The 27,927-nt window shown below is 45.4% G+C and overlaps 1 protein-coding gene across 30 annotated transcripts in view; it reads left to right on the top strand.

The window, feature by feature from the left end:
- Cacna1c (calcium voltage-gated channel subunit alpha1 C) overlaps positions 1-27,927 on the top strand; it is a 610,552-nt gene that overhangs the window by 575,132 nt on the left and 7,493 nt on the right. For all 30 annotated transcript variants that reach the window (XM_076940415.1, XM_076940412.1, XM_076940413.1 and 27 more), the window contains 12 exons: positions 5,996-6,161; positions 6,714-6,841; positions 7,377-7,473; positions 9,454-9,556; positions 14,904-15,005; positions 16,578-16,705; positions 17,155-17,289; positions 18,722-19,074; positions 21,766-21,891; positions 23,892-23,998; positions 24,683-24,783; positions 26,701-27,033. In XM_076940415.1, the coding sequence (XP_076796530.1) occupies positions 5,996-6,161; positions 6,714-6,841; positions 7,377-7,473; positions 9,454-9,556; positions 14,904-15,005; positions 16,578-16,705; positions 17,155-17,289; positions 18,722-19,074; positions 21,766-21,891; positions 23,892-23,998; positions 24,683-24,783; positions 26,701-27,033 (1,879 nt within the window). The remainder of the gene's footprint in view (positions 1-5,995; positions 6,162-6,713; positions 6,842-7,376; positions 7,474-9,453; positions 9,557-14,903; positions 15,006-16,577; positions 16,706-17,154; positions 17,290-18,721; positions 19,075-21,765; positions 21,892-23,891; positions 23,999-24,682; positions 24,784-26,700; positions 27,034-27,927) is intronic.

Below are 27,927 nucleotides of genomic sequence, written 5' to 3'. Positions count from 1 at the left end.
GAAAGGATAAGGTTTGAGATGAGCACACTTTCAGACAGTGTGAGACTTCAGAAGGGTGAGGCAGCAGCCAGGGGCATCTCAGCCTGAGTGTCAACAGATACAAGGGACAGGAGAGTCCTGGTAAACTGATCCTCCAGGACTTGCATTCTAGGAAGCTCTGCTGTGCTCAGCAGCATTTGCCATTGCACCCCAGGACTTTGAAGTAGGAAAGACCCAGCAGAGCGCTCCCTCAGAGAGAAGCTACCAGCCAGAACCTCACCCCTGGCCTTTGGTCTGTGATCCCCAGAGAGCTCTCGTAATAAAAACTTTATTCAAAGAGCTGGGTTCTCAGTCACCAAGAACAACTGACGATAATCCCAAAAATATGAGGAACATCAGAGAGGAGAGGTGTCTGTGTCACGCTCAAGTTACAAATAAATGAACACACAAGAAGAAGAAAGGAGGGAGCAGACCCAAAAGATTTGAAACTAAATGCAATTCACATTGTTAGGGTGACTTAAGACTGTAATGCTTCTGTTAAGTTGCTAAGCAGAGCAAAAAAGGAAAATACAATGGTTAGGTATCTTTATTGCCTTTCTAAAATATTTTTTAAATCGATGAAACATGTAGCAGAAAAGAGACATCTAAAAGTGAACTGATGAAAGAGCAACAAGGGCTCATTAACTATATAACCCAAGTACAATGAGATATAAATTATGAAATAAAGATAAAGACAAAGAGGACAGAGATAGAAAAATCCTACTGTGTGATAGACATTCCAGACAAAACAGAAGAAATGAAGAGAGTGAAACAACAACCTAATCAAATAAAATTTCAAAAAAAAAAAAAAGATGTAAGCTCTCAAATTGAAATAGCCTACTGAGTACAGAATAGGTTAACAGGTTAATGGGAACATCTTTAACCCACCAGGGGTGGAGGCTCACGCCAATACCCTTAGAACTCAGAAGGCCAGTGCAGGAGAATCATGAGTTCAAAGCTAGTTTGTGTTATAAGACAAGACCTTTTTCCAATCTTATCTTCAAATACCTTAACTGTTTATGACTTTTTAGAATGCTAACAATAAAAAAAAAAACTTCAAGGTTTCCAAAGTGCAAAAACTCTAACACACTGAAGAAGGAGAAACCCTTCAAAGCTTATTTTATTGTTGTTTTATTTTGTTTGTGGTTTTTGAGGCTAGCTGTATGAAGACACTATAGAAAACAAAACTATAGACCAATATCTCAAATTAATATAAATGCAAAAATCCTCAACAGAATACCACCAGACGTAATTGAACAGTACATTAAAAACACCATTCAACACATGCAGGGGAGATTTGAACCTAGAATGCAAGTTGGTTCCCCATTGCAAACCAGGAAATGCAATGTAGTACATTAACAGAAAGGACATAAACCATGTGGCATCTCAGTAGCTGAGAGTTACTGTGTGACTCATCTGTGTGACTAGGAGTAAAGGGCATGTAAGCGTCTATGTTCAATATTGAAAGTCAGCAATTAGATACATAGAAATTGAATGTGTACATTTCAAGGCATGAAAGGAGAGTGCGTACATAGCTTCAGCGCATGGTGCTTCTCTGACAAACCCAGGGTCGGATTCTGAGCACTGCCCGAAAGCAAACCACTAGATCAAAAAACTGGACAAGGGAAACCACAACAGTTTATCAAAAGGAAGGGTAAAAGTGGCACTTAAATGCAGGGGAAAAGAGAGAATGAAGTAAAAGGTAAGAAGATAATACAAAGATACTAAAGATTAAGCTTATTAAATTTTTCATTAAGAGTCAAGCATTCTGACCAGCAACATGGCTCAGTGGGTAAAGGTGCTTGCTTGCTAAGACTGACAAGCTGAGTTCCATCCACCAGGACTCACACAGAAGGGTGAACCGACTCCTGAAGTTGTCCTTTACCCACCACACATGCTGTGACAAACCACAGATACCAATAAGAAGTTTAATAAACCAATAATATATATGTGATGTATAATATGTGATATGTAATAATATATAATTTAATCATTTTAATATTATTAATTATAATGAACATATTAATAATTATATAATATACAATATAATGTGTTGTATAGTATATAATTAATATGTTCACTATAATTGTATTAATATATGATTATATTATATATTAATTACTATATCATAATTTGTAACATATGTTATATATAATAATTGTAAACAATATAAGCTTAACAATATATTGATTGGAAATGCATATAGTAATAGAACACAAGGGGAAAATAAGCACATAACAGTGACTGAATATATAGTGCATAAAAAGTCATAGTTTGACACAGGTGAAAGACCATCTAAATAACACAGTTAAGAAGACATATCATTCAAAAACCAAAAAAAAAAAAAAGTATCATTCATAGATCTGCCCTCGACATATTCTTATTTAGCACTCAGGAACATCCACAAAACTACTCAAAACTTAGGTCATGAGGAATTCAACAAGCTCTAAAACTTCCTCAACATTAACACAGCAAAGCTAGAAATTACGCACGGAAAGAACCCTTTAAAATCTATCCACTTAAAATATTAAGTCACTCTACTAATCAGATACAAGTGGAAAGTACAGCTTCTTAGCAAGGGGAGCAGAAGCCAGGATGGGCAATGCTAGAGAGAGCTGCAGCATCCTTACTCAGGAGATTGCATTAAATAACCAGATGCGCAAGTGAACATCAAAATAATCCCACGCTATAAAGGCATTCACTCGTGAAAGTTGACAAATAAAACTATTTAAAAAATAGCAATAGTCCTTAGAAGTTGACTTTGAAGATACTAATAAACAAATATGCATTTATGAAGTTTAACTGCTAAGAAGACAACGGGACAACAGCAAGCATGGGAACATGGCGTTATTATGGATGTGGAAGTGATCCTTAGATTGCCAAGTGAATGCCTCCCTCACTTTTGCATCATCTCTGAGATGATCAGCTACCTCAGAGTGAAGCTATATGACTTTCTGGCCACTGGCTGCCAGAAACTCTTTAAAGCAGTTGATGAACATAAGCGTTGTAACTCCTACAAGAAGCATGTGGCATGGAAGTGCCCCGTGGCACTGAGGTGACAGCTGGGAGAGTTAGGTGGTCTGGAGCAGGGCTGCTTTCCTGCACTGAGGAGTGGCCCTTCCTGTTGTTATGGACCAAGGTGCCCTGGAGAAAGGTCATACACATCCTATACCAGGTTGCCTTGTGTCTTTGCATTTGGTGATTTGGGGGTTGTGTAGGGAGGTAGAACGATATTCCTGATTGTCTAGGGCCAGTGTGTCTCATTACGTGGACCCCACCAAAGCTGGCAAGACCCACAAACATTTCAATCTCTTAAAGAGATTAATATCCAGCAATATTTTGTGAAAAGGCCCACAGGTGAGGAATGTAAGATACACAGAACCAGAGCACTTAGGACTCTAAATCCTGCTTCTTGAGGTGTCCTATAACATGAACACTGGCAAGTTGCTCTGAGGGAAATAATGCAGTTTAAAAAAAAAAAGTAAGAGACCAAAATACCCTAGAAAATGAATGAGGCCAAGGAAACCATGAATCAGCTGCCTGGCGTTGCAGCTCTTCTCTCTGAGACCATCCACGTCTCTCCTGACCATAGACAGCCAATGGGAGGGTTTTCAAAATAAGAACAGACCTTTTAAAAGATGTAAACAAACAACAATAAAAGTTCAACAACAGAAGCAGAAAGAAAGCACTATGAACAAATGTATGCCAATCTGCTTAGGGAATCTAAATGAATAGGTGCTTCATTATTATTGCTGTTATTGTTATTGTTATTATTATTGTTGTTATTGTTGCTGTTGTTGTTGTTATCGTTATTATTACTTTAAGACAGGGTATCTACCTAGCTAGCCTGTTAGCCTATATAAATTAGGCTGGCCTCAGATTCACAGAGATCCCCCTGCCTCTGCCTCTGTCTCCAGAGTGCTGAGATTAAAGGTGTCCGCCACCACATCCAGCTGAAGTACATGCTTTTATCTAGGAAAATATGAATTACACAAATTTTGTTAAGAAGAAAAGCTTTGCTCCAGGGTAAGACCACGCATCCAAGAATATTTGGACAGCAATATATTGATCTTGATAGGCCTTTTTGAAGGAAAAAAAAAAGATTAACTAGAAAAGCATTGATAAATCAAGAAACTACAAATGGAGAGAACAAATTATTTTTTGAAAAATTTTCCATGAGTGTAGATTTCTGGACTGCCACTAATCACATAAATCAAAGTGAGTAGAGCCATTTAGTTCAAGCTTATCAGAGGGAGCAGCCTTCCCTGGGAGGTGCAGATTAGTGCTAATTTTAACACTGAAATGCTCTCAATATATGAGTAGCATTAGCTACAATAGATATTGAAAAGGTTGTCAAAATCCCAGCCTTTTACAAGGCCCACGATGATGCGTTTTCATCTGTGACAGAGGAATAAATCATCCCTAGTCATGCAAACTCAGTAATGGAAAGAGGCAGGAACCTCCCCACTCAGCCTAGAAGATGAACTAGTACCGATGTTTAAGAACAGAAGCAAGGAGTTATAAACACTAAAATGTGAGGCACTGCCATTCGAAGACAAAGGACAAAGGCAAGTGTAGAAAACACAAGCAAATCAGCTTTATAAAGAGTGGGCAGGATCAGTGAGCTGGGAGAGACACCAAGAAAATCACCAGCTTGGGCCAGCCAGTTAGACATTAAACAAGAGAGTGTGCTCTCACTTTTTCTGAACAATATTTTTTTGAAAGTTCAATCCAGTGCGATAATGTAAGAAAGATGGGCTGGGGCGATGGCTCAGTGGGTAAAGTCCCTGTCCTGTGAGCACAAGAACCTGAGTTTAGAGCTTCGATTGCTGTGGTGGCCCTCCAAAGAGAGCGCGTGTGCGTGCGTGCGTGCGTGCGTGCGTGCGTGCGTGCGTGCGTGCATGTATGTGTGTGTAATTTGAATATATTACAATTAAAATAAATAAAGCTAGAGACAAGGCCGGGCAGTGGTGGCGCACGCCTTTAATTCCAGCACTTGGGAGGCAGAGGCAGGTGGATTTCTGAGTTCGAGGCCAGCCTGGTCTACAGAGTGAGTTCCAGGACAGCCAGGGCTACACAGAGAAACCCTGTCTCGAAAAACCAAAAAAAAAAAAAAAAAGCTAGAGACAAGCCATATAGTGGAGTGACACACTTTTGGTGCATGTGATTAACAAGGGAATTATTGTGAAAATACCAAGGACCCTTCAAATGAACAAGGAAATACATACCCCATGACTCTGATGAGCAAAACAGTGAACATGCAGTCAGGAAAAGGCAAAAGCCAAAACTCTCAACCTGATAATCATTTTAAAGGCAATTTTTTAGAAAGGTATTTCTTTTTTTTTTTTTTTAAAGACAGGGCCTCATGTAGACCAGAGTGGCCTAGAAAAGTCAAATTTAATTGGCAGTAAAATATCATTCCACACCATCACCTAAAGAGCGTCCTTTAAAATTCACTAGCACCAAGAACTTGATGTGTCAGCAGTGGCACTGATGACACTGGTCTGAACCAGACAAGTGCCACCTGGTGAAAATGAAGGAAAACATGAAGTATCTCCACTTGGTAGATCCATTCCTACACAGACACCCAAGACATGGACTTGCAGTGTCAACTGTGACAGCAAGAGTAACCTTTCTGAGAAACCTTTCTCCCATAACAAGGGTAGATTGTTTTTAATATATTAATAAAGAGTACTCCTGTATAGCAGTAAAAATAAACCACATCTATGTTTATATAGCTGCATTTTAAAATGCCATACAGATAAAACACCCAGTTTTCATAAACTTACTGTGTCTAAAGTTTTGAAATATTCAAAATAAGGCTTCATATTTCCATCTTTAATGAACATGACTGGCGTTTGGTGGATGGCAGATGCTCAGTTCCTTTTAGTAACGCATCCTGGAAGGTGAGGCTGAGCTTTGCCTACGTGGGTGAGAGTGGTCAGCTGAAGTTGGACTCTCTCACCTCTCTTTGTAGGTGTGCCACTGGGGAGGCCTGGCAGGATATCATGCTGGCCTGTATGCCAGGCAAGAAGTGTGCTCCAGAGTCTGAGCCCAGCAACAGCACGGAAGGGGAGACCCTCTGTGGCAGCAGCTTTGCCGTCTTCTACTTCATCAGCTTCTACATGCTCTGTGCCTTCCTGGTAAGCTGACTCGACAAAACAGAGATGGGGACACTTTCGGGGCAGCGTGGGGTCAGGGCCATCCCAGCAAAAGAGTGGGGAAGACTGAATTAATAGAGGATATCTCACCCCTGAAAAGAGCTAGAGGCCTTGGCCCAGAGCAACTCAGCTAGACTCCGTGTCCATTCGTGGCTCTTGTTATGGTAGCATTGTTGTAGAAGGCAGAGATGTGTGGAAGCTCGGCATGAACTTGTATGTCTCTGGGACCTTGCTCGGGAGTAAGGAAAAGATGACCAGACAGACAGAGCCTCTCTCTGTTGCTGGCTTCTTGGTAGAAAGGGAGCTGTTCTGTCTACAAGAAAGGTTCATCCCTCACAGTGCTCAAGGGAACAGTGTTGAGTTTATATCCAGGGAACCCAAATTCTAGCAGTTGGCATCCTAGATGCCAGCATCTTGCTGATACTTGGAAGCGTTGCCTTCTGACTTCCTGGACACTAGCTGGTGAAGCAGGCTTAGGCAACAAATGCGTGAGAGTCTTGACCAGCACCTCAGTGTGACAACTGTTCCCTGCAGATCATCAACCTCTTTGTAGCTGTTATCATGGACAACTTCGACTACCTGACGAGGGACTGGTCTATCCTTGGTCCCCATCACCTGGATGAATTCAAGAGAATCTGGGCCGAGTATGACCCTGAAGCCAAGTAAGTTTCTAGAGGGAACCATGGCTCCCCACGCTGAGAGAGGAGGTTGAGTGGCCTGTAGAAGAGATAGATTCGAGAGGAGTCCGCACTGGTATGCTAACTGAGATAATCAGAAAGCCAGCAAGATGAGGCCAAGTACCATTCACTGAGCTGGGGAACATATCAGTTGAATGGAAGAGTAAAAGACTCTAGTGTCAGAAGAAACTACAAAAACTTTCATTGAGGGACAGGTGGACTTTAGCCCCATCTCAACCTCTGGTTTATGGAAGCTCTTATTTCCCATAACTGTTGACTGACCATCCCTAAATCCTTTCCAGCCAAATGGTTAGTTGACTGAGCAACAAAACATACTGGGATTTAATTGCACCACTAATGTCCGGTCTACCTGGAATACAGTGCTAACAAACATCTGTGATGAACTATAACGTGCAATGGGTTCGTAGTTCCATCGAGTGTCTCTGTACTGCAGGACCTGCAGGGAGCTCCCTTGCATGCTGGCCTTCTGACCACCCTTCCTCCCTCCTTCCTTCTCTAGGGGTCGAATCAAACACTTGGATGTGGTGACCCTCCTCCGTCGAATTCAGCCACCACTGGGTTTTGGGAAGTTGTGTCCTCACCGTGTGGCCTGCAAAGTAAGAAATGACTATCTCTGAGGGAAAGGACAAATATGGGAGGCTAGCTCCCTGTTTGCCTTTGTGGTTATTAAGGGAGTAAAGATGCTTTAAGTATTTAAAGGAACCAATGCAAGAAGATTTAAAGACCCTTCCATAGCTACATTCCGAAGGCCGTAAGAGAACAGTCACAGTGAATGTCCTGTGCCCCAGTGGGGGAAATAGACATACTGTCTGAGTAAAGGGTTGATTCAGCCCATCAGACTGTACCACCCAGGCATCCAGGTGACCTAGGGTGATAGGTTAGGAAGTTTTTTTTTTTTTTTTTTAACCTGAAATCAGAGAACCATTAGAGAGGCCACAAGTGTTCTATCACCTCACTAAAACGAAAACTTTACCCAGACAGGTATCTGCTGGCTTTTTATCAAGTTCCTAAGTGAGTCTGTGATCCAAAGCCAATTGGGACAAACACACCAGGCTCTGATAAGCACAGCCTCTGATTGAACTTGAGAGTAAATATCCTTAAATCTGCTCTAGATCCTACCACGTGGCCCAGTAACTGCTGAGGGTTGTCCCCTCATTCCATTACTATTCCTCCCCCGTCCTCTAGATTCTTCATTTTCAGTCAGAATCCTGATGAGCTCAGAAAGAGTTTGGGGAAATATGGCAGAGAGCCGAGCTGTAGACAGGAAGAAAGACAATGGACCAAGTAATTGATCTGCCTGGATAATCATTCATAGATAGCAAGAATTGAGGAAGCATAGAACATATACTTATGCTCTGTGGTAGTCATAGTTTCCTAACCAGTAAACCTACTCTATTCCATAAAAACTTCTGGAAGTTTCCAAGGGTCCAAAACATATGAGAAACAGGAGCCTAAAAAAAAAAAAAACAGAAAAAGAAAGAGTTCCTTTTGGTTCACAGTTTCACAGTTTTGTAGGCCTTGGTCTGTAATCACTCAGGCCTATAACTTGGGTCTGTGGCAGCTCCTAGAACATTACAGTTGGAGTGTTTGGAAGAGACCCACTCACACGAGGCCTCTTTACCTCTGGAGCACAGAGGGAGAAAGAGAAGAGACGTAAATTCTAATGCCCTTCTCAAGAACATGGCTGCCAGTAACTTCTTTCCACTAGACCCCACCTCCTGAAGGTTCCACCACTTCTCAAGAGTACTGAGACTGGGAACTAAACTTTTATGACATGACCTTTGGATGACATTTAGGATTCAAACTGTAAGAAGTCCAAATCAAATGTAAGATCAAGCAGCCTAGAGGGAACTGAAGTGTGCAGGTCATGACCTCAAGATGGGCCTGAGAGGGTTGAGAGCTGAGACTGAAACTTCCTAAGTTGGTACCTGAGAGTCTCAAAATGATGTGTTCATTCGGGGAAAACTACAACCCTTAGCAAAATATGCAGGGGAAGATCCCATGTGGTGTAAGAGGTGGCATCACTGCCATTCACAGTGGCATTCTGTTCTTTGTCTTAATGACCCCTGTGTGTGCTGCTGCCTCACCAGGGAGCAGGACCCCAAGTGGGCATGTTTTTGGGGTGGAGAGCAACATAATCCTGTTTGGGTGAGTGAATTTGAGATAAGGTTTGAAGCAGAGGTAAATGTGTCTATATACAGAGCCTTCTCGTATTCCCACTTCATGGGAGTATGGATATTTCTGTCTGGCAGGCAAGTGGTACCTAGAAAATGCCTGGCACACAACTGTTCTTGCTGCTAGTAGTTAGCACAACTGTATCTGTAGGTCTGAGCACAGAGCAGGAGAGAACCCTTTGAGGTTGCAAGGGTCTAAGGAATATGGAGGTACAAGAGTGTTTAACTACAAAGCCCAGTTTCTCCCTGGAAAAGCTTTGAAAACACTGCGGTGAGCTGTGCATACCCGTCCCACTCCCAGTATCACCCATCCACGTTTCTAGGAACCTCCCAACCTTCCTGTCACAGGGTTTTACAGAGCCTTTGAGAACTCATCACTGACTCAGCCTCCTTCCCCTTCAGCGCCTGGTGTCCATGAACATGCCTCTGAACAGCGATGGGACAGTCATGTTCAATGCTACCCTGTTTGCCCTCGTCAGGACAGCCCTGAGGATCAAAACAGAAGGTAATAGCTCTGTGGACCATTGACAGGAGGATGCCTAGGAAGGTCTAGCATCCCTACCAGAAAGATGCTCTTGTCTGCACAGCATAAGTGCAGAATAACACTGACAGCGTGCACACTGACTCTGAGAGCTGATGTATGCTTACGTTTTCCTTAGTTCCTAAATAGCCCTTGCCACAGCTAATTTACTTTGAATTTTTCTTTTCCATAAAACCCTAGAAACTGCCCCAGTAACCTTCTGAAGACTGAGAGTTTAGTGCAAAATGCAAAATAGGCAATTGTTATGCAGAGCAAGACCAAGCCCCATCCAATAGACTTGTATTAACAGCAGGCTCATCTCCCAAACACTCAAGTCTCTTTTAAAATTAAAAGGACCTATTTTGTCCTTGGCCAATGTCAGATTCTTGCTGAGCAGCCCCAAAAGCTCTCCTTCCCTCCCCTTTTTTGTTTCATAAACAAGAATGAGCCTGTCTTAGGTCGTTCTTATGAGAATGCCTTCCTTACCTATCGTGGAATATGCATTATCAAAAGCAATGCACTTCTGTCTTTGGTTGGTAAGGCTCTGTGCAGAATCTTACCTGCCCTTGGCTTGCCAGCCTGTTAAATTAATAACCCCATCTGGGAGTACATTTTCAGGTTCAAGCCATGTACTTTGGCTGCCAACATGTTGATGTTGTTAAAGACAAGCTTTAACACGATGGGCAGGAATGAAAGTATTCCCAGGACAAAAAGGGCTACCATGATCAAGCTATATATGCCATTCTTGAAGCTTGACCAAAATGAAAATACTGACCTCAGGCCATGGGTAATTTTATCAGCAGTATCTGCCAAATCAACGCTCAGCAGAGCAGCATTCTTTAAATTCACAAGCTCACGATTCAAAGTTAAAACATCCAGAGAGGTGTTAGAATTATGCCAAATATACTGCTGCTTGCCAGGAATCTGACATTGGCCAAGGACAAGGAAGTGAGTTTCAGGCAGGAATCTGACATTAGACTAGAACAAAGAAGCAAATTCAGGTAGGAATCTAAATCTTAGGCTAAAACAAAGAAGTAATTTCAGGTAGGAATCTAAATCTTAGGCTAGAACAAAGAAGTAATTTCAAGTAGGAATCTAAATTTTAGACTGGAACAAGGAAGTAGGCTTCAGACATGAAAATGACTTTGGGCTAGGACAGGGTAGTAGGCCCAGATATTTTGGTCATCCTGATAAACCCTTAGAAACAGTGATTGCAGGAGTGATCACGGAATTTTGTTTATTGCCTTGCTTGTTCTTTGACTGTTTGTGTTTATTGTCTTGCTTATTCCTTGATTATTTGCATCTATTGTATTGCTAGTTCCTCAACCTAGAACTGACCTTAATACTTGCATGTAATTAAAATGGTATAAAAGCAGATTGGAGGGGAAAAAAAGACCTATATTGGAAAGGTGACCATGACAAGTAGTGACTGTGGTAAATAGAAGCCACTGCATGCAATTGCTAAGGGTTAGGATGCCACGTGTGCTGTGCTACTCAGACTGTTCTCTCCAGCTGCTTACAATACAGGGCCCTTCTAGTTTGCCCAGTAGGTTAACAACAGCCCTGGTGAAGGCATCTGTTTTCCATCTCACTGGGAAGTACTCTGAACTGCTCTAGGATAGACTGCGTGGACACACCCCCAAAAGATGCTGCTGCTCCCCCAAGACACCCAACTTAAGTGCCCCTTAAGAGTGTGGTCAAAGAACAAAGGCCATGAGCTCAAAATGCTACCTGCCTCTGAGCATCATCTGACTCTGTGAACGCCCATGGATGAACTAGAGTCCAACATTACTGTTGCAACCTGAGAGGCCCAGGCTTCCAGCCAGTGTCCTCGATATGGCAGAAAGGCATTGGACATCACATACAACAGGCCACAAAGTGTGTGTAACTACTTCCTGTCTTGCTTCGTTTCCATATTGTAAAATAGTGAAAGCCATTCGGCATTTACTTCCCTAGAGTCACCCAGAGAGATGCCCTCCTTAGTTGTGCTCTTCCAGAGAGTAACAGACATGAGAGAACCAAAAACCAATCCTTCAAGACACAGGTCAGGATAATGAGCCAACCTTTGAAAACTAAAAATGGGTCAAATTCTCCTGGTAAACTAAAAAGAAAGCAAAAACAAAAAAAATGGCATTATTAGTTAGTGCAAAACTTCAGTCTGAGATAGGTATAAATAGGCCTGTTGCTGCTGAGAGAATTCAATGAACAATATGTGTGCCTGCTGATGCCTGCTGATATATTAATATTGAATACCACTAAGTGATTTGTATCCACATGTCAGAGAGTGAATCAGAGCTGATCTTTCCAAATTTTCTACAGTGAATATCATTTCCTTGCAGTTCCAAGGGAAGGGTCTCCTTTATCAAGGAGAAAAGACAGAATGGTTGCTCGAAGGAACGTGTTATAATCCTTAAATCTTGGTGCAAATTAATAATGTAGGTTTTGGCTCCAGGAAGGAGTAAAAAGCATTTGTGCATAGAGACCAAAATTTAGCAATGCCAAAGATGCACTTCATAGGCAAACCAGATCTCAGTGAACTGATGCCAGTACCCGAGGGCCACACTGAGGGGCTGCCAAATTCTCAATCACAGATAACCACTGCTAGAAGGCAGGAGTTCCTGAGGAGAGAAGCCAGTCAGTGGGACATACAGTTAATTAAAGGTTAAAAAAACACTTAAGCATAAAGGCTCTTGGGAATACCAACAAGGGCATATAATACCCCAGGACTCAAGACTAAGCTTCATCCAAAACAGGCCTTCTATGAACTTGCTACGTAAGGCTGGGAGCCAACACCATGCTCAGAGAAGAAATGGGAGGAAACACCAACATTTGTAAGGCTAAGACACATCAGTCTTTATTCCTCCTTAAGGCGTAAGTGGAAGTAATTAGAAAGAAATTAACAGATACCTTGAGAACCAGAACCCTTATCCCAAGTCAAGTATCAAGATGAACAAATTTTTTTTATTGGAACACTGAAGGAGAAGAAGCTATTTAAAGATATTTAAATTAGAGCTTGGAGGGTGGTGGAATGGTGACTAGTGTGCACAAGACCCAAGGTCCAGACCCCAGCACTGGAAACTGAACCATAAAAATAAGCATATACACTATGAAATAGTAATTGGTGAAGATCCACGGTTATGTGGGTTGTTATGGAAACAAATAAAAATCTAAACTATGTGGAGGATCCTTTGGGAGATGCATCTGTTCCTTTGGTCTGACCAAATGATCTCAAACGTAGTTCTTCTCACAGTTTAAGAGAGCAGACACCCAGAGTGAGGTGTTGGCAGGCTGGCTCTTTCTGGAGGCCTGGGGGAAGGTGAGCTCCATCTCTCTGGCTTCAGGTGGTCTCAAGTACCTGGCCCCATCCCTAGGTCTCTGCAGCTCTCTTCGCGGTGTGTGACTCACCTGTGTGTCTCTGGCCTTTTCCTCTTGCTCTCTTGGTACCAATCACATTGGATGTGTGGTCTACCTAACACATTACTACGTCACTAGTTAGCTCTGTGAAGACCCTGTTTCTAGGTAAATTCACATTCTGAGGTTTCAGAAAGACATGAGTTTGGAGTATTTTTTTAACCCAATGCAAAAGCTAAGTTCATGTGCACATTGGTTTGCTCAGGATTCTTTCACTGCCTGTATCAGAAACCACGAAGTCCAGATGGGTTGTACATACCTGTAATCCCAAAGCAGGAGGATCATGAGTTCGAGGCAAATCATACATATAGAATAAACTCTTGTTTGAAAAAAAAAAAAAAAACAAACAAACAAAAAAATCCTGGGCCACCTTTAGTAAAGGGAACTGATGACCTGTTGGGATGCCAGGAGGTGCTCTGGCTTCAGCTGCAGTATGAATTTGATGTTCCAGGCACTCAGGAGCCATTGCTCACTCCTCATGACTCCCTCTGCTTGCCTCCCATGTAGCTATCCAGAGCTGTGTGTGAACTCAGGCAGTCTGACCCCAGAGCTCACACCGTTTGCCATCCCCTCCCCTACGGTAACTGTAGCTATCAGCCAGATTCTCTTCCCACCGCTCTGCAGCAGACCCCATAAACTTCACAGCTCCAAACCACACCCAGTGATTAGCTCACAGGTCTATCAGAAGTCCAGCCACAGAGAAGTGGGGGCTCTGCTCAGGGCCTCCCAAGACCAAACTCAGTACACTAATTCGGCCATGCTCCCTCCTGGAGGCTGGAGGGAAGATACCACCTCCAAGCTCATGCGGGGTTGTGACTAGAATTCTTCTCCAACTACTTTGTGGGTCCACTACTATTGGAGGTGGCTTAGCACCCAGGGACTACTTTCCTCAGTACACGGTATTCATTCACCCAGGCCTCTCAGGGTCTATGTGTCCTACCTGTCTGCTCTCAGCCAGAGAAGGCACTAGGCTTCTTTCAAAATAAAATAATCTTTTTTAGTAACTATACAATGAACAAAGTACACACACACACACACACACACACGCATATATGAATTCTGGATGTTTAATTGGCTCCCATGATTAGATCAGAGGCATCATTTCCCTTTGGTCAGGTAACAGGTACTGTGTGACATAGTCTAATCACAGGAATACCATATACTATATCCTCACTCCAAGGGATTATACAGTGAGTGCATGCACACTGGTGGCAAGGGAAGGTTTCCTTGGGAGGAGCGTAGAATCCTGTCTGGCATAGCCCCTCTTAAAATCATCTTTTAGCTTTGCTTCTCCACCAGTAGGAGGCTAGTGTCTCAGGCAGCCTACATCTACTGAAGCCTGTTTTACCAGTAGAGACAGGAAGTCTGAACTACCAGAACATGGGCCTTCTGGTTTCTTTCTCCACTGTTAAGATTTCTTCACTTCCTTCTCTGGGGAACCCAGCAGAGAGCCTGTGGATATATATGTGGCCCCTGTGTTATGTATGTATGTGGGAGGAGTGGACCATCCTTCCCTCAAAAGGTCTCTATTTCCTGCAGCACCACGAGGAGCTCACTATGAAATGCTGCCATTGTGATCAGCCTTGATGCTGTCTTGCAGGACAAACAGTATCGAGACTGAGACATGAGTGTCTACAGGCACCACAGGCTCTTTAGTGCTAATCAGGAGAGAAAGCAGCTTAGGGTTTGGGGAAGGACTTCAGGCTGGTTTGCATGTAAGGAGGGAAGGAGAATGGCCTTGGACAGGGCAAAAGAGGAAAGAAAACAAGATAGAGGGAAAAGGAAGGGGAAGGAACTAGAAAATAGGAAGGCAAGGGAGACAACTGTGATGGATCAGGGCTGATTTGTGGGGCTAAGGCCACCATTCATGGCTTCCCAGTGCACCCAGGGAAGGTTTTCAATGTGCACTTCCTTCTATCAGGGAACCTAGAGCAAGCTAATGAGGAGCTGCGGGCCATCATCAAGAAAATCTGGAAGAGGACCAGCATGAAGCTGTTGGACCAGGTGGTGCCTCCAGCAGGTGGTAAGTGTTCCCTGCATTTCCAGACCAGGGCTATTTGCCTAGCCTGTGGGGTTTCTCCACCTTCCTGCTCTCCAGCGGGGCCATCATTAGCAGGACAGACACAGCCCTTGAGACTTCCATGCTTGAGTCTCCCATGCTTCTGGATCCTTCTATTCTGTACCCTTCTGGGGGCTCAGAGGTCCTACAAGGTTGCAATGTCCTACACAGACTTGGATGCAAACTGTCGGGTTAGAAATCTGCTGTAACCCCACATTCATCCATGGGAACAGGCAAGCTCTCCCATGCTACAGGTTTGGCAGAACTTTCGTGGGAACGCTATAATATATGAATATATATTTACCCATAGACCACTAGGGTGACTGCTCTAGAGTTGTTCTAGAGCTCTGGAAGGAAAGTTGCCTGAGATTCATCGTATCTTCTCTGAAAACTTGTTTTTTCTTAGAGTAGTGTTTCTCATGCCTACCAAGCCACAAGCCCCTTTTTCTAGCAAGTACTTCATGCCATTCCTGCTAGAATCTCAAGTTGAAATCATAGGTAACATGCCTGTGCTTGTAATTTCCACGGCACTAGTAGAATGCTTAAAGTAGGGTATGTTAAAAAAGCAACTGCATCCAATATGCAAAGGCTTGGTACACCGATACAGAAAGCTACAATGACTGATGAAGTCCACACACGCAGACACTTAGAATGAGTAACTGTTGAATGGACACAAGACAATATGAATATTGTCAACACTTTCATTTGTCACATATATTTATCAACATGTTAATTGAACCCACACATTCTGGAAACATCTTTAGAAGGTTCTTCCTATTTGAGACCCACTTTCAAAAGGGAAAGCAAGGTAGGCTGGGAGTCACCATGTGCCGTCTCATGCTCTGCTGCATTGTTTTCTGCTGCCCCAAGCATCTCTGAGGTTCACGCCAGGCTTCGTTCTTAGAAGCGATGCAGGTTTCCCAGTGAGTTCAGTGTAGACTTCGGCATCCAGCTCAGGCCTGAAGGAACCTAGGACTCCGAGTCCATTCCCAGTTTCCCTCGTCAGGGATCTCCAGGGCTTTCTCTTCCATGTAGAAATGAATCCCTGCCCCATGGCAAGCCCAGAACTTCTGTAGAGTTAGCTACTCCAGTTGGCTACTCTCAGCCATGTACAGACAGGAACATACACTTCTGGTCCCAGCTACTCAGAAGGGAATGAGTGCCTTGATTCCAGGACTTGGAGGCCACCTGGACAAGATATGGAGACCCTGTCTCAATTAAAAAGGTGGGTAATAACATGCTTGCTTGTTTCTGGAAAAGTACCCGAGAAACTAATGCGATGAGCATCCAAGAGGTAGTGAATAAGCCTACAGGGATGTGTGACTTTTCATCATATGCCTTTTTACATGCTTTCTTCTGAACTTAAAAAAAAAAAAAAGAAAGAAAGAAAGAAAGAAAGAAAGAAAGAAAGAAAGAAAAAAAGAAAGAAAGAAAGAAAGCTAATATGTTAAAAAAAAAAGTTTTAGGTGCTGAAAAAAAAAAATCAAGATGATCTGGTGGAATCACTCATCTTTTTCTCCTCTCCGCATACCTTAGATGACGAGGTGACAGTGGGCAAGTTCTATGCCACCTTCCTGATCCAAGAGTACTTCAGGAAATTCAAGAAGCGAAAAGAGCAGGGTCTGGTGGGCAAGCCCTCGCAGAGGAATGCGCTGTCCCTGCAGGTGAGGGGCTGGCGGGGCTGCCCACACTCAAAGGTCCTGGCCACCTCCCCCTGACCCTATTGAGGGTCCAAGCCCCGCTAGCTACCTAGAGGCTAAGTCCCATCACAAGAACACTTGTGAGCACTGTAAACCTTCCCGAAGGCAGCTATGGCACGGCAGTGTGCTCTTCTCCCCCACCCCCTCCGCCTTGCAGCAGCCCTGCTGGCTTCCTCAGCCCCTGGTTCTTGCTGATCCTGTAATATACCTTCATTCGTCCTAGATAGATGAATAGATTCTTCTGCTCTAGGATGATGGGGGCAGAAGTGTCCAGGGAAGCTCGTCACCTGGTGTGGGGTCCCAGCTACCTGGCAGAGCAGAGAGGCAAGGACTTGGGAAAGAGTAAGAAGGTCCTGGCCAACTAAAGACCAGCAGAAAGAACATGGGTCCTCATGTGTCCTTCTGGGTTCCAGGCTGGCTTACGCACCTTGCATGACATTGGGCCTGAGATCCGAAGGGCCATCTCTGGGGATCTGACTGCTGAGGAGGAGTTGGACAAGGCTATGAAGGAGGCGGTGTCTGCTGCCTCCGAAGATGACATCTTCAGGGTAAGTGCCATGACTGGTGCCCTTCACGACATTCAATCTGGGGCAACAGTGCTCTGAGTCAGTGTTTGGCCTGATCTCTCTGAGGAGTACCCACTCCCTAATCAGCTCACTCCTGATTCCCTGCCTCCTTCCCAAGCCCACTCCATCCTCTTAAGACACAGCAGCTCAAAATATGGCCAGCTTTCAGAGTACAGGAGGAACCTGTTTCTAGAAAGAGATTTTCCTGGAGAAGTTTCTCTTCAGAAGGTGTGGAGTAGGAAGTTCTGAGCCACATATAATCTGAAAACTTGTTTCATTCACCAAAATTTGAATATCTGGCATATCTAAGTAAAAATATAAATGTCTGGCTTTTCTTGAAGGAAAAGCAGGTTAAGTGGCCACATTGGGTGTGGGTTCTCATGTGGCAGATAGACAAACAGCAGCTGCCCTGTAAAGATGGAGTATGTGATGTCTGGGTCACAGTGGTACCCTCCAGGCCTCCTCTTTTCCTGGGGTAATATTAATACAGTGGGAAGGGTCACACACTGCTGTGCCATACGATGACAGTCTCCCATCTTGCTCCTTCCCTTGTTCTTTCTGCCAACCCCAGTCCCCAGATCCGTTTCCCAGACTATAAGCACACAGGGGACCAAGCCCAGCCCACCCTGCTATGACCAGCTTTGCAACCTTACTGGCATCATTCAGATGTCCATCAGTGAATGGCCTCAGAGATACAGAACACCACTCTCATAAGACCGTAGAAGCCAAGGCGGGCCACCAGAACCCAAGGACCTTCAGATATCAAGGATTAGACAAACCTTGCAAACCATTACTCCCCCCCACCCCTTGCTGTGGGACAAAGTAGGAATATTAGAGAAAATCACTTATCCCTGACTTCAAGTCTCAGATGATCCCCTATGGGAAAAGGAGCCATGATACAATTGACACGGCAGCCTCTTCACTCTTAGTTTCAATCTGCCCAATGCAGCTTCTAGCTTCATGGGCCAGTTTTATTTTCACTCAGACAATCTGGTTTCCACATTCCATTCCACAATCTCCCTATCCCCCAGCACCCCCAACAAGCTCCCAAAGCCAACTGGCTGGCTTCTGGGAGATACCATCTCAAAGACACTTGTCTTTGAAACCCAACCTCAGTCTCCAGTGCTCTTTTGGGAGCAAACTTCCAGGGAGGCTTCTAGACCAGCAACCTCCTGTCTGTCCAGGCACATGAAGAATTCCTATCTTGGTGCTGTAGGGTAACTGGGACCTTGAGCATCAAAGTCCCTCCCTTTACCATGTGTCCAGAGTGTGGTAGAGGTCAAGCCGGAGGTCAAGCTTGCTCCCTGTGGCCTGTGCCTCTCAACCATTGCTGTACAAGGGGGCCTGGGGGATGAGCGGAGAGAGAGGGGTGACACAGAAACCTTCTCCACCTACACTTCTGTCTTGTCTACAGAGAGCTGGAGGCCTGTTCGGCAACCACGTCAGCTACTATCAGAGTGACAGCAGGAGCAACTTTCCTCAGACGTTCGCCACCCAGCGCCCACTGCACATCAACAAGACAGGGAACAACCAAGCTGACACTGAGTCACCATCCCATGAGAAGCTGGTGGACTCCACCTTCACCCCCAGCAGCTACTCATCCACGGGCTCCAATGCCAACATCAACAATGCCAACAACACTGCCCTGGGCCGCTTCCCCCATCCTGCTGGCTACTCCAGCACAGTCAGCACTGTGGAGGGCCACGGGCCTCCCTTGTCCCCTGCTGTCCGGGTGCAGGAGGCAGCATGGAAATTCAGCTCTAAGAGGTAAGCAGAATGGTAGGTCTGGGCATGGGGGCTCACACATCATACCCAGATGACACAAGGAAAGATGGACTTAGGCCTCTCAGCCTTCCAGCTCCAGTGGCGACCACTACCCTGAGGAAAAGGTTGAAGCCAGCTTGCTACCCACAGCTGCTCCTGCTCACACATGGCGATCACAGTGAAGGCAGCACTGTTCTGTTTCCCAGATGTCTTCTAAGATACCGCACCTCTGACAGTCCTCTCTCCTCTCATCCCTCAGCAGGTTGACCTGTGACCCTCCAAGATGTGTGACTTGGACTTGTATAACAAAACCCCTGCCCCTTCCCAAATCCCTAAGTTTAGCCTTTCATGCAGTTGAGATTGGGCAGTGTATCCACTTCTATAGCAGTAGTGCACTGTGGTTCCTGGGATCTTCCATGTCTCCCACCTCCAGACTCACCCTTTTCCCCCTTGCCCTGGGTGGTAGGACATGATACCTGGAAATGAAGGTGTAGTGGGCTCCATAATTGCTCTAGGCCTTAAGGAAGATGGCCTGTGGCTCTGCAGATCTCCTCTGTATGTGCTTTATCAGATGCAGGCTTCCTGAGCCAGGGTGGGAAAGGATGCCCTCTGCATCTTATCTCATCACCTTAACTAGCTGCCTTTGCAGCCAGCAGGGGGAGCAGATCCTCAGCCAATGGGTTCTTGGTGACACGGCCCTTTCTCTTGCCCTCTGGCCCAGAATACAGTCAAGAGTCTTAAGCATCTTTTCTGAATCCCAAATGGCCTGATCTGCCATTCACAGAGCAACATACTTGCTCACTGGTTTTTTCAGACGATCCCGTTCCCAAATGGCTACAAGCAAGTCTCCACGCCTACTCGTTTCTGGACTCAGAAACGTTGCTATGGCATCCATCCTACCTACTAGTCCCTCAGGGACATAGTTGCTTTAACCACTCAGCAGCAGCACTAGCTGTGCCTTTGGCCCCAGGACTCCACACGCGGGGCACCAGACTGTGTGCTGCTCTACAGCTTGCTCCCTTAGGAGATTATTAAGATGAAGCAGTTATCCCATGCCTGGTCTGGTGACCCCACCTTTTTCTGCAAACACTACACCTGCCCCACCACCTTTGAAGATTCGGTCCTAGTAGTAGCTATTATTCCCTTCTATGCCTTATGAAAACCTCTCACTTTCTTTTTAAAACTCTTATTTAATTTTTTCTATTCATATTTCCCATTTTCATATTCATTCCCCCATCACAGTCTCTTATCTCCATCCCCCTTCAGTCCCCCACCAGTTTCCCTCCTACTTCCTTGCCTTTCTTTTTTTAAGTGGCTTGGATAGTAATGGGTGGAAGCTTATACCACTGAAGACCCTCATTCTCCTCCTTGAGCCAATAGCTCCTGGGGGCGGGGGGGGGGGGAGCCTCCTGAGCCACGCCCCTTCCATCAGGGCCCAGTCTAGTAGGAAGGCAGCAAACAGTGGTTTCATGCTACACCTCCAACCCTCCAGCTTCCTGGCCCTTCTCCTCAAATGTTCCTCGAGCCATGGAAGGGCTGATGCAGGTGTCTTGTTTAGGACTGAGAACCCAAGAGCAAATTATTCTCAGCACTTTGACCACATGAGTCTCTGCTGCTTTCAACTAAAAGAAGCTTCTCTGACCAAGGCTGAGAGGAACACTAATCTGTGGGTAAAAATGTAAATAATTAGGAGGCATTTGACAGCATAGCCATGTACTAGTAGGTTCCTATAGGCCTAGGGCCCTGACATTCTGGGTCCCTGAGAACAAAGCTGCAGGGGGCACTGAGCCACACACAGGCAGGAAGAGGAAGAACATCCGGGAAGAGCTTGGGAATGAATGGTTAGGGGGCCCTGTCTCAGAAAAGGACAGCATTCTCCTCAAAGGCACAGCCAGGTGTGAAGGGGCTCTTTAGCTCAGGAGGAACTGGGACTCAGAACAGATGCAGGCTTATTCTGTCTGCTCAGACAAGTCTTCTGTGTAGAGTCCCTGTTGTGCCTTAACTTCAGGGTTAGAACAGAGAAGTATTGACTATGATCAAGGGCCTTGTCAGTTGGGTTGAGCCGCCTCCTAAAGGCTCCGCTGCCCACACTAGCCTGTAGTTTCTTGTATTGACTGCCCAGTTCAGGATGCTGCTTCAAAACCAAGCCTCCACTTGTATCTTCATATGTTCAAGTTTGTGTAGGGGTACATGTGCTTGCGCGTGCATGTGTGCAGAGGCCAGGGATTGACATCCAATGTCAAGCCATGATTGACATCCAATGTCTTCCTCAATTACTTTCCTCTGAGCTAGGATCACTCACTGAACCTGGGGCTCACCAATTCAGCTAGTTGTTTCCAGCTTCTCCTCATGAATATTAGGATTGAGTGCTGGTCCTTATGCTTGTATGACAGTCACATTACAACTAAGCCCCTGAGTCTGGCATGTTATTTTATCTAGTGTTATAGAGGAGAAAACTGAGGCATGGAGTGAGCTAAAGGTCTTAGGCCACAGAGTAAGAGTTAGGAACAGAATTCAGTCTTACTTGAATCTCCAACACAGAGCCTTGACACAGCTAGTGGCCTCTCTGGCTCTGTGGCTTCATCAGAAGTTATGAACTGTGTCTCTGTGTATGCCCAATGTCATCTTGCTTTCTGGGGAGGAGGCAGGAGACCTGATGGATTCTGATACTTTCCCCACCCTCGGACGCTGCAGGTGCCACTCCCGAGAGAGCCAGGGAGCCACGGTGAGTCAGGAGATGTTTCCGGATGAGACCTGCAGCGTGAGGATGAGTGAAGAAGCAGAGTACTGCAGTGAGCCCAGCCTGCTCTCCACAGATATGTAAGCCTCCTGCCCCTAAGTGTCCTAAGTGAGTCAGTATACATACACACTGATGCTTAAAGAAGTGTGTTATGGAGCAGCTTCTTTTAAGGCTTCCCTGAAGAGGCACAGCTGGCACATCTAGGGATGCTAGCTCAGTCCTCTTGGGAGTATTTAGCTTCCATCTAGATCCAGTGAGTGGCTGTAGTGCCCCTCTCGTGAGCAGTGGTGCTCTGAAGAGTTGGATCAGCATCCAGTTTATAAATAACTAGACGAGAGGACCTCAAACGCGCCTAACACAAAATAAAATAAAAAGATGGAGACATTCGTTACATGCAGTGCGTGTCTGTTTAACTATCTCAGTGCACCAGATAAATACTGTGCTACTACACGGTGTTACACAGTCAGTGAACTTTACTGCTTAAGGAAATGGACCTAACTAACTAGACATAGTCATTACACATTATCTACCGTGCCTCCTAAGTATGTGGTTAAATTAATAATAATTGATACAAATAAAACAGAATGACAACAAAAGATGCTAGATATATCAGATCCTGCAATAATAAACGTTGTTTAAGTATGTATTTAAGTATGTGCCTCTCTAAGCTCCTTGTAAAACATTGATGGTTACTGCAGACACCCTGCACTTGCCTGAAAGAGCTTTAGTATGCATCTGCTTTTGGGGCCCTTGAAGTTAGAGGAAAAACCGAAGGCCAAGATGAAGAGATTCTTGTTCTTATTAAATACTTGCCTCACTCCGAATAAGCCAGCTTTGAATCCAGGAGACTTTTACTAACCAGTTAGGGAGCTAAGAGATCACAGAAGAAATGTGGACCTTTATAACCAGCTACCCACAGAGCACTATCAGTGCCAAGGGGCACAGACATGCAGAACAAGTCCGTCAGCAGGGTAGCTGGAGTTGTGTACCAGAAGCACAAGCAGAAGTCAGGTCTGTGAGAATGGGCACAACTGAAGAAGAAAATGTACTGGAGAAGACTTATCTAGCTGGGGATGGAAGCAAGGCCGGGCAGTATCAGAATATGAGATCCTCCTATCCCAAACTCCCCCTGCAGATATATACATTCTTGGAATCAGTGTGCTTGATTGCAGGGTTGGATTCAAAGCAAACAGGCTATAGAGTGTCAGCCTTCGAGATGTAAAGAGTTCTGTGAGCATAGCTCAGTGGTAGAGTGTCTGTGTGGCATGCTTGTGGTCCTGGGTTCCATCATCAGTACTACAAGAAAACAAAAACTCAACAAAAGCACATGAGTGGTAGCACAGTCTCTGATCTAATCTACACTGAGGGCTGGGATACATCTGAGCTGCTCAAACTGAAGACTGGTCAGTGGAGGGTCATACAGGAACTTCAGTGGGTGATAGCCAATGATCTTTGAAAAAAATATCAACTAAAGTAGTCCAGAAACAGAGAACGGGGTACATGTAAGTAGGGAAGTGTCTCCTATGGCTAGGGGATGTCTATGGTAGTGGGGATATGTGTAATATATTTCTCATTGTGATAGAGCATCAAAAAGTTTGGGAGACATCAACTAGACACCCTATGGTCTGCCACTGCTCTGCTCAGGCAGTAGCTTGTGTGCTTTTGGTAGTGAAGGGGTAGCCAGGCAGGGAAGAGTTGGGAGGGGTAGGGGATGTGTGGCTATAGTGAACAGTATAGAGCTATGTAAAGACAGGCGTGTAAGGTCCTTCTAAGAGAATGTTATATGGGCCTAGAATTTTTTCTCCAACTTTCTCTGTACCCAAGAAAGCCTCCACTGGCTGAAATCAGGAACGCAGAGCTCAGTGGTAGGGTGCTTACTTAGCATGTATGAGGCTTTGAATTCCAATCCTCAGCCCAGGGGGGAAAGCAAACAAAAAATCAACTACAAGGCTCCTGCACTGGATATATATCAAGAGCTAGGATCCCTAACAAACAGAAAACTGCTTTCTGGGGATAGCAGATACATGTGGCACCTCTGGGCCAGCCTTCAGGAACAAGTGCCAATGCTTCTCCATTCCAGACTCTCCTACCAGGAGGATGAAAACCGACAACTGACCTGTCCAGAGGAGGATAAGAGGGACATCCAGCCATCTCCAAAGAGGAGTTTCCTTCGCTCTGCCTCTCTAGGTAAACTCACACCTTGTTCTGCAGATGTGGACAAGAGTCACCTCTAAGATGGCAGTGGGCAGACAGCAAGTGACAACCTAGAAACGTTTTTGGGCCTCACTCAGACAAGCTCTAGAGATGGCCTGGTAGACATGCAAAGTGACAAGATAGCTCTCCAGAGACAAAGTCTATTGAAATAGGACATAGACCTCATCTACACAGATGCCTCAGACAGAAAAAGAGCCTTGGGCCTACAGCACTGCCCCTTGTACCTCAGCAGAGACTGAGCCTCTCTCAGTCAGCTGTCACTGTAATAAAACACTTTAGGATAGTCAGCTTTAAAATGAGAAAGACTAATTTGAGCTCACAGATTTGGAAGCTTGGCTTATTACTTTGGGGCCTGTGGCAAGAAGGCACATCATGATGGAAAATGTGTCCTTCGCCTCCTGACCTGGAATATAAATAAAGGAGGGAAAGAGACCAGTGTCCTATGTTCACTCTCAGAGACACATCCCCCCTGATAGAAAGCTCCCCATGAGGTTCCACCTTTTAAATATTCAAACAGCCTTTCAACTCTACCAACTGGGGACTGAGCCTTTAAATACATGGCCCCTAGTAGCCATTGTGATCCAAACTGTAGCAGAGCTGTCACGGGTCGGTGCCGTCACCTGTGTCCTTATTCCGGTTCTCTGGCTACTTTTGCAGGTCGAAGGGCCTCCTTCCATCTAGAATGTCTAAAGCGGCAAAAGGATCAAGGAGACATCTCTCAGAAGACAGCCTTGCCCTTGCATCTGGTTCATCATCAGGTATTAACATCTGTGAACAGGCCACTGTTACACCCCCTAGGATGACAGTAGTTCCCCAGATACTCCTCTGTCTTCCCTTCTCAGACCTCTGTGCATCAGCCCCTGAGTAGGGCCATCTGCTTCTCTACACATAGACAGGTCCCTGTGAAACTCTAGTAAGGATTCCTCTTCTGATTCTAACTGGAAGCTTCAGGGCCCTGAGCTTTCTCCTTACAGTACGCTGATATCCTCCCCCTCCCCCATGCTGCCTTATGCCACGGGCACCCAAGTAGATACAGTATACCTAGGGAATGATGGGACCTGGAACTTGAGCTTACAGAGCACTCTGTCTGTCCACTGCAATGCAGAAGTGATGGCAGCGCTGTCAGCAACATAGTTGAGAGGAGGAAATGGTAGGCATGGAGGTTGGTGGTCATGCTTGTAATCACAGCATTCAAGAGACTAAGACATGAGGATAGTAGAAACTTTTACACTAGGCTAGACTGGCAGAGAGAGGGAGGGGGGAGGGAGGGAGGGAAGAGGGAAGGAAGGAAGAGAGGGAGGGAGGGAGGAAGGGAGGGAGGGAGGGAGGGAGGAAGGAAGGAAGGAAGGAAGGAAGGAAGGAAGGAAGGAAGGAAGGAAGGAAGGAAGGAAAATTAGAAAAATTAGGAATTATTTCCAAGGAGAAAAGCCCCAGGGAGACTCATTATATAAAATCTATCCTGGCATGGTACAGCTGAGAGTGGAAACATCTACGTCATACTCAGAGAACGAGGAGAAACTTCAGGCAGTATGTTACCTATAGTAAATGGGCTCTTACCTGAGCACCCCAGGTTACCTTTTTAATTACAAATTCCCTTTGGGGTCTGTGCTTTCAGTGTGTGTGTGTGTGTGTGTGTACATGTGTATGCATGTGTGTGTACACACATGTGTTTTCTAAACTGATATCACTTCAGCTCAAAGCCGAAGCACTGTCTAAATAAGGATTATAGTGATAAACTTTCCAACATAGCACACATAGCATTATGCCTCCCTTAGATTTCCAGGTACCCGGAAGGTGGGGACCCTCATGAGCTGGAAAGGAGGAAGAAAAGCAGGCTGTAGAGACACTGTGCATGCTATTTTAAAAGGTTTCTCCATGTTGGTTTGCTCACCTGTCCACATGCCCATAGGAAAGAAACTAGTTTCCCCTGTGCCACCTCCAACCCACCCTCTCTGTTTCCCAGAGATGAACATTCTCACCATAGGGTGGCATTCTTTTCAACAAACATATCACATCTGAGCAGCGGACAGTGCCAAGAGTTACAGTGGGAATTCAGACCTAACCTAGGATTCTCAGGAGCATTCGGGGACAGAAGGCAAACGTGGAAATCCTTTAACCATGATGCAGTCTGATAAGAATAAAAGGAGTTCAAAACAGTCTGTTGAGAATGGCAGTGTTGTCAACGGGCCTATTTCACTGCAAAAGTTAAAATAATGGCTACGGGTGTTCCTAGGTTTCCATGATGGACACTGTCCTTCAAAAGCCTTATTTCACTTGACATCACGCAAACCTGTAGGTCAGTTCATAGAGGGTGCTGGTAAATTGCAGCTCTGTGTCCCCACATCATTATTGCCCTCTCTGTCCTGGTAAGAAGGCCAGAGTGACTGAATCCAGATGCTTAGGATGGTAGAGCCAATCTAAACGTCAGAAGATTTACACTGTACTCAATTGTAAGGTCCTGAAGCTAAAGGGAAATGCCGTTATATCAGAAGGAAATGCTAGTTATAACATATCTGGATGTTATTAAATATTACACCAGGTCTCAGTGAGGTAGACTGAATCTTGACTTCCAGAATTCCAAGCAGAACTTACTGGAAAAATATTGGCTTCAAAGTCACCCAATGGGCACTGCTGGGGTGAAGCCTTTTAGTAACTCCTGTTTCTTCTATCCACAGGCATTGGCAGTGGCAGGCTTGAGCCCCCTCCTGCAGAGAAGCCATTCTCCTACCACATTCCCCAGGCCATGCCCCACACCCCCTGTCACTCCAGGCAGCCGCAGGCCCCTACAGCCCATCCCTACCCTACGGCTGGAGGGGGCAGAGTCCAGCGAGAAGCTCAACAGCAGCTTCCCGTCCATCCACTGCAGCTCCTGGTCTGAGGAGACTACAGCCTGTAGTGGGGGCAGCAGCATGGCCCGGAGAACCCGGCCCGTCTCCCTCACCGTGCCCAGCCAGGCTGGAGCTCCAGGGAGACAGTTCCATGGCAGCGCCAGCAGCCTGGTGGAAGCGGTAGGTGAATTCATGCTCCTTGGGGGGGAGAGAGAGGGCCCAGAAAGCAAGAAGCCTGGCCCAAGTAGATTGGACCATACTTCACTATGCTCAGCTCTGACAGCTCAGGGGAATACCCCAGAGCTTTGGAAGCTTGCCAAGGGAAACTGTGGTTTTCAGGGCTGCCATGTTCAAGGTGGCATTTTTCCCCTTCCTGAGCTTCTGTTCCTCCATTAGAGATATCTTAGCGCCACAGCCCTTGAGGAGCATCTACTGCAGCCCTAGCACATCTTAGACTCTGTTGACAAACTGTAGCAAACCCTAAAGAGCATGGTCCTTAGAAACCATCTCCTAGGAGAACTGGAGGAGGGAAGACCTGGCAACAGAGTTCTCCCGAGTACAGGGCCTGTAATGATGGAGTCGGCCTCCATCCTGGACATGTCGAGCAGACGCTGCATTTGTCCTGTGGTCAGACGGACTTAAGAGTGGAGTTCACTTCAGTAACCGCTGGTGCTTTCCAGCTCTGAAATCCTAGTTCTTCATTTGAACTTGAATATCCTTTCTTTGTCTCAGAAATCTGAGACTCTTTCTAAGTACAAAGATTGTAGTGGAGGAAGACATTGGGGAAAATGGGTTTGAGCTCCCGCTGTGGTGCTGAGGACAGAGAACAGAACAGATAGGGAGTCTGTAGGATGGCCAAGCAAGGTAAGGAGAGAGAGATGCAGGCAGAGGAGGAGGAGGAACAGAATTGGGGAGGGAGGTTAGAGACCACTGGGACTCAGCCATGTTCTTCAACCCCTCAGCTCAGAGACTTATTAATGGTCCCTCTGAGTAGTCACTAAAGCAGCTGGCAGGAAGGGTGGACACATGATGGTCATCTGCAAACCTCCCAAACGAAAGCAAAGAGTGCATCTT

The sequence above is a fragment of the Arvicanthis niloticus genome, chromosome 9 (genome assembly GCF_011762505.2).
Source record: "Arvicanthis niloticus isolate mArvNil1 chromosome 9, mArvNil1.pat.X, whole genome shotgun sequence".
NCBI lineage: Eukaryota > Metazoa > Chordata > Mammalia > Rodentia > Muridae > Arvicanthis > Arvicanthis niloticus.
This window is presented reverse-complemented; position numbering and strand designations above follow the sequence as displayed.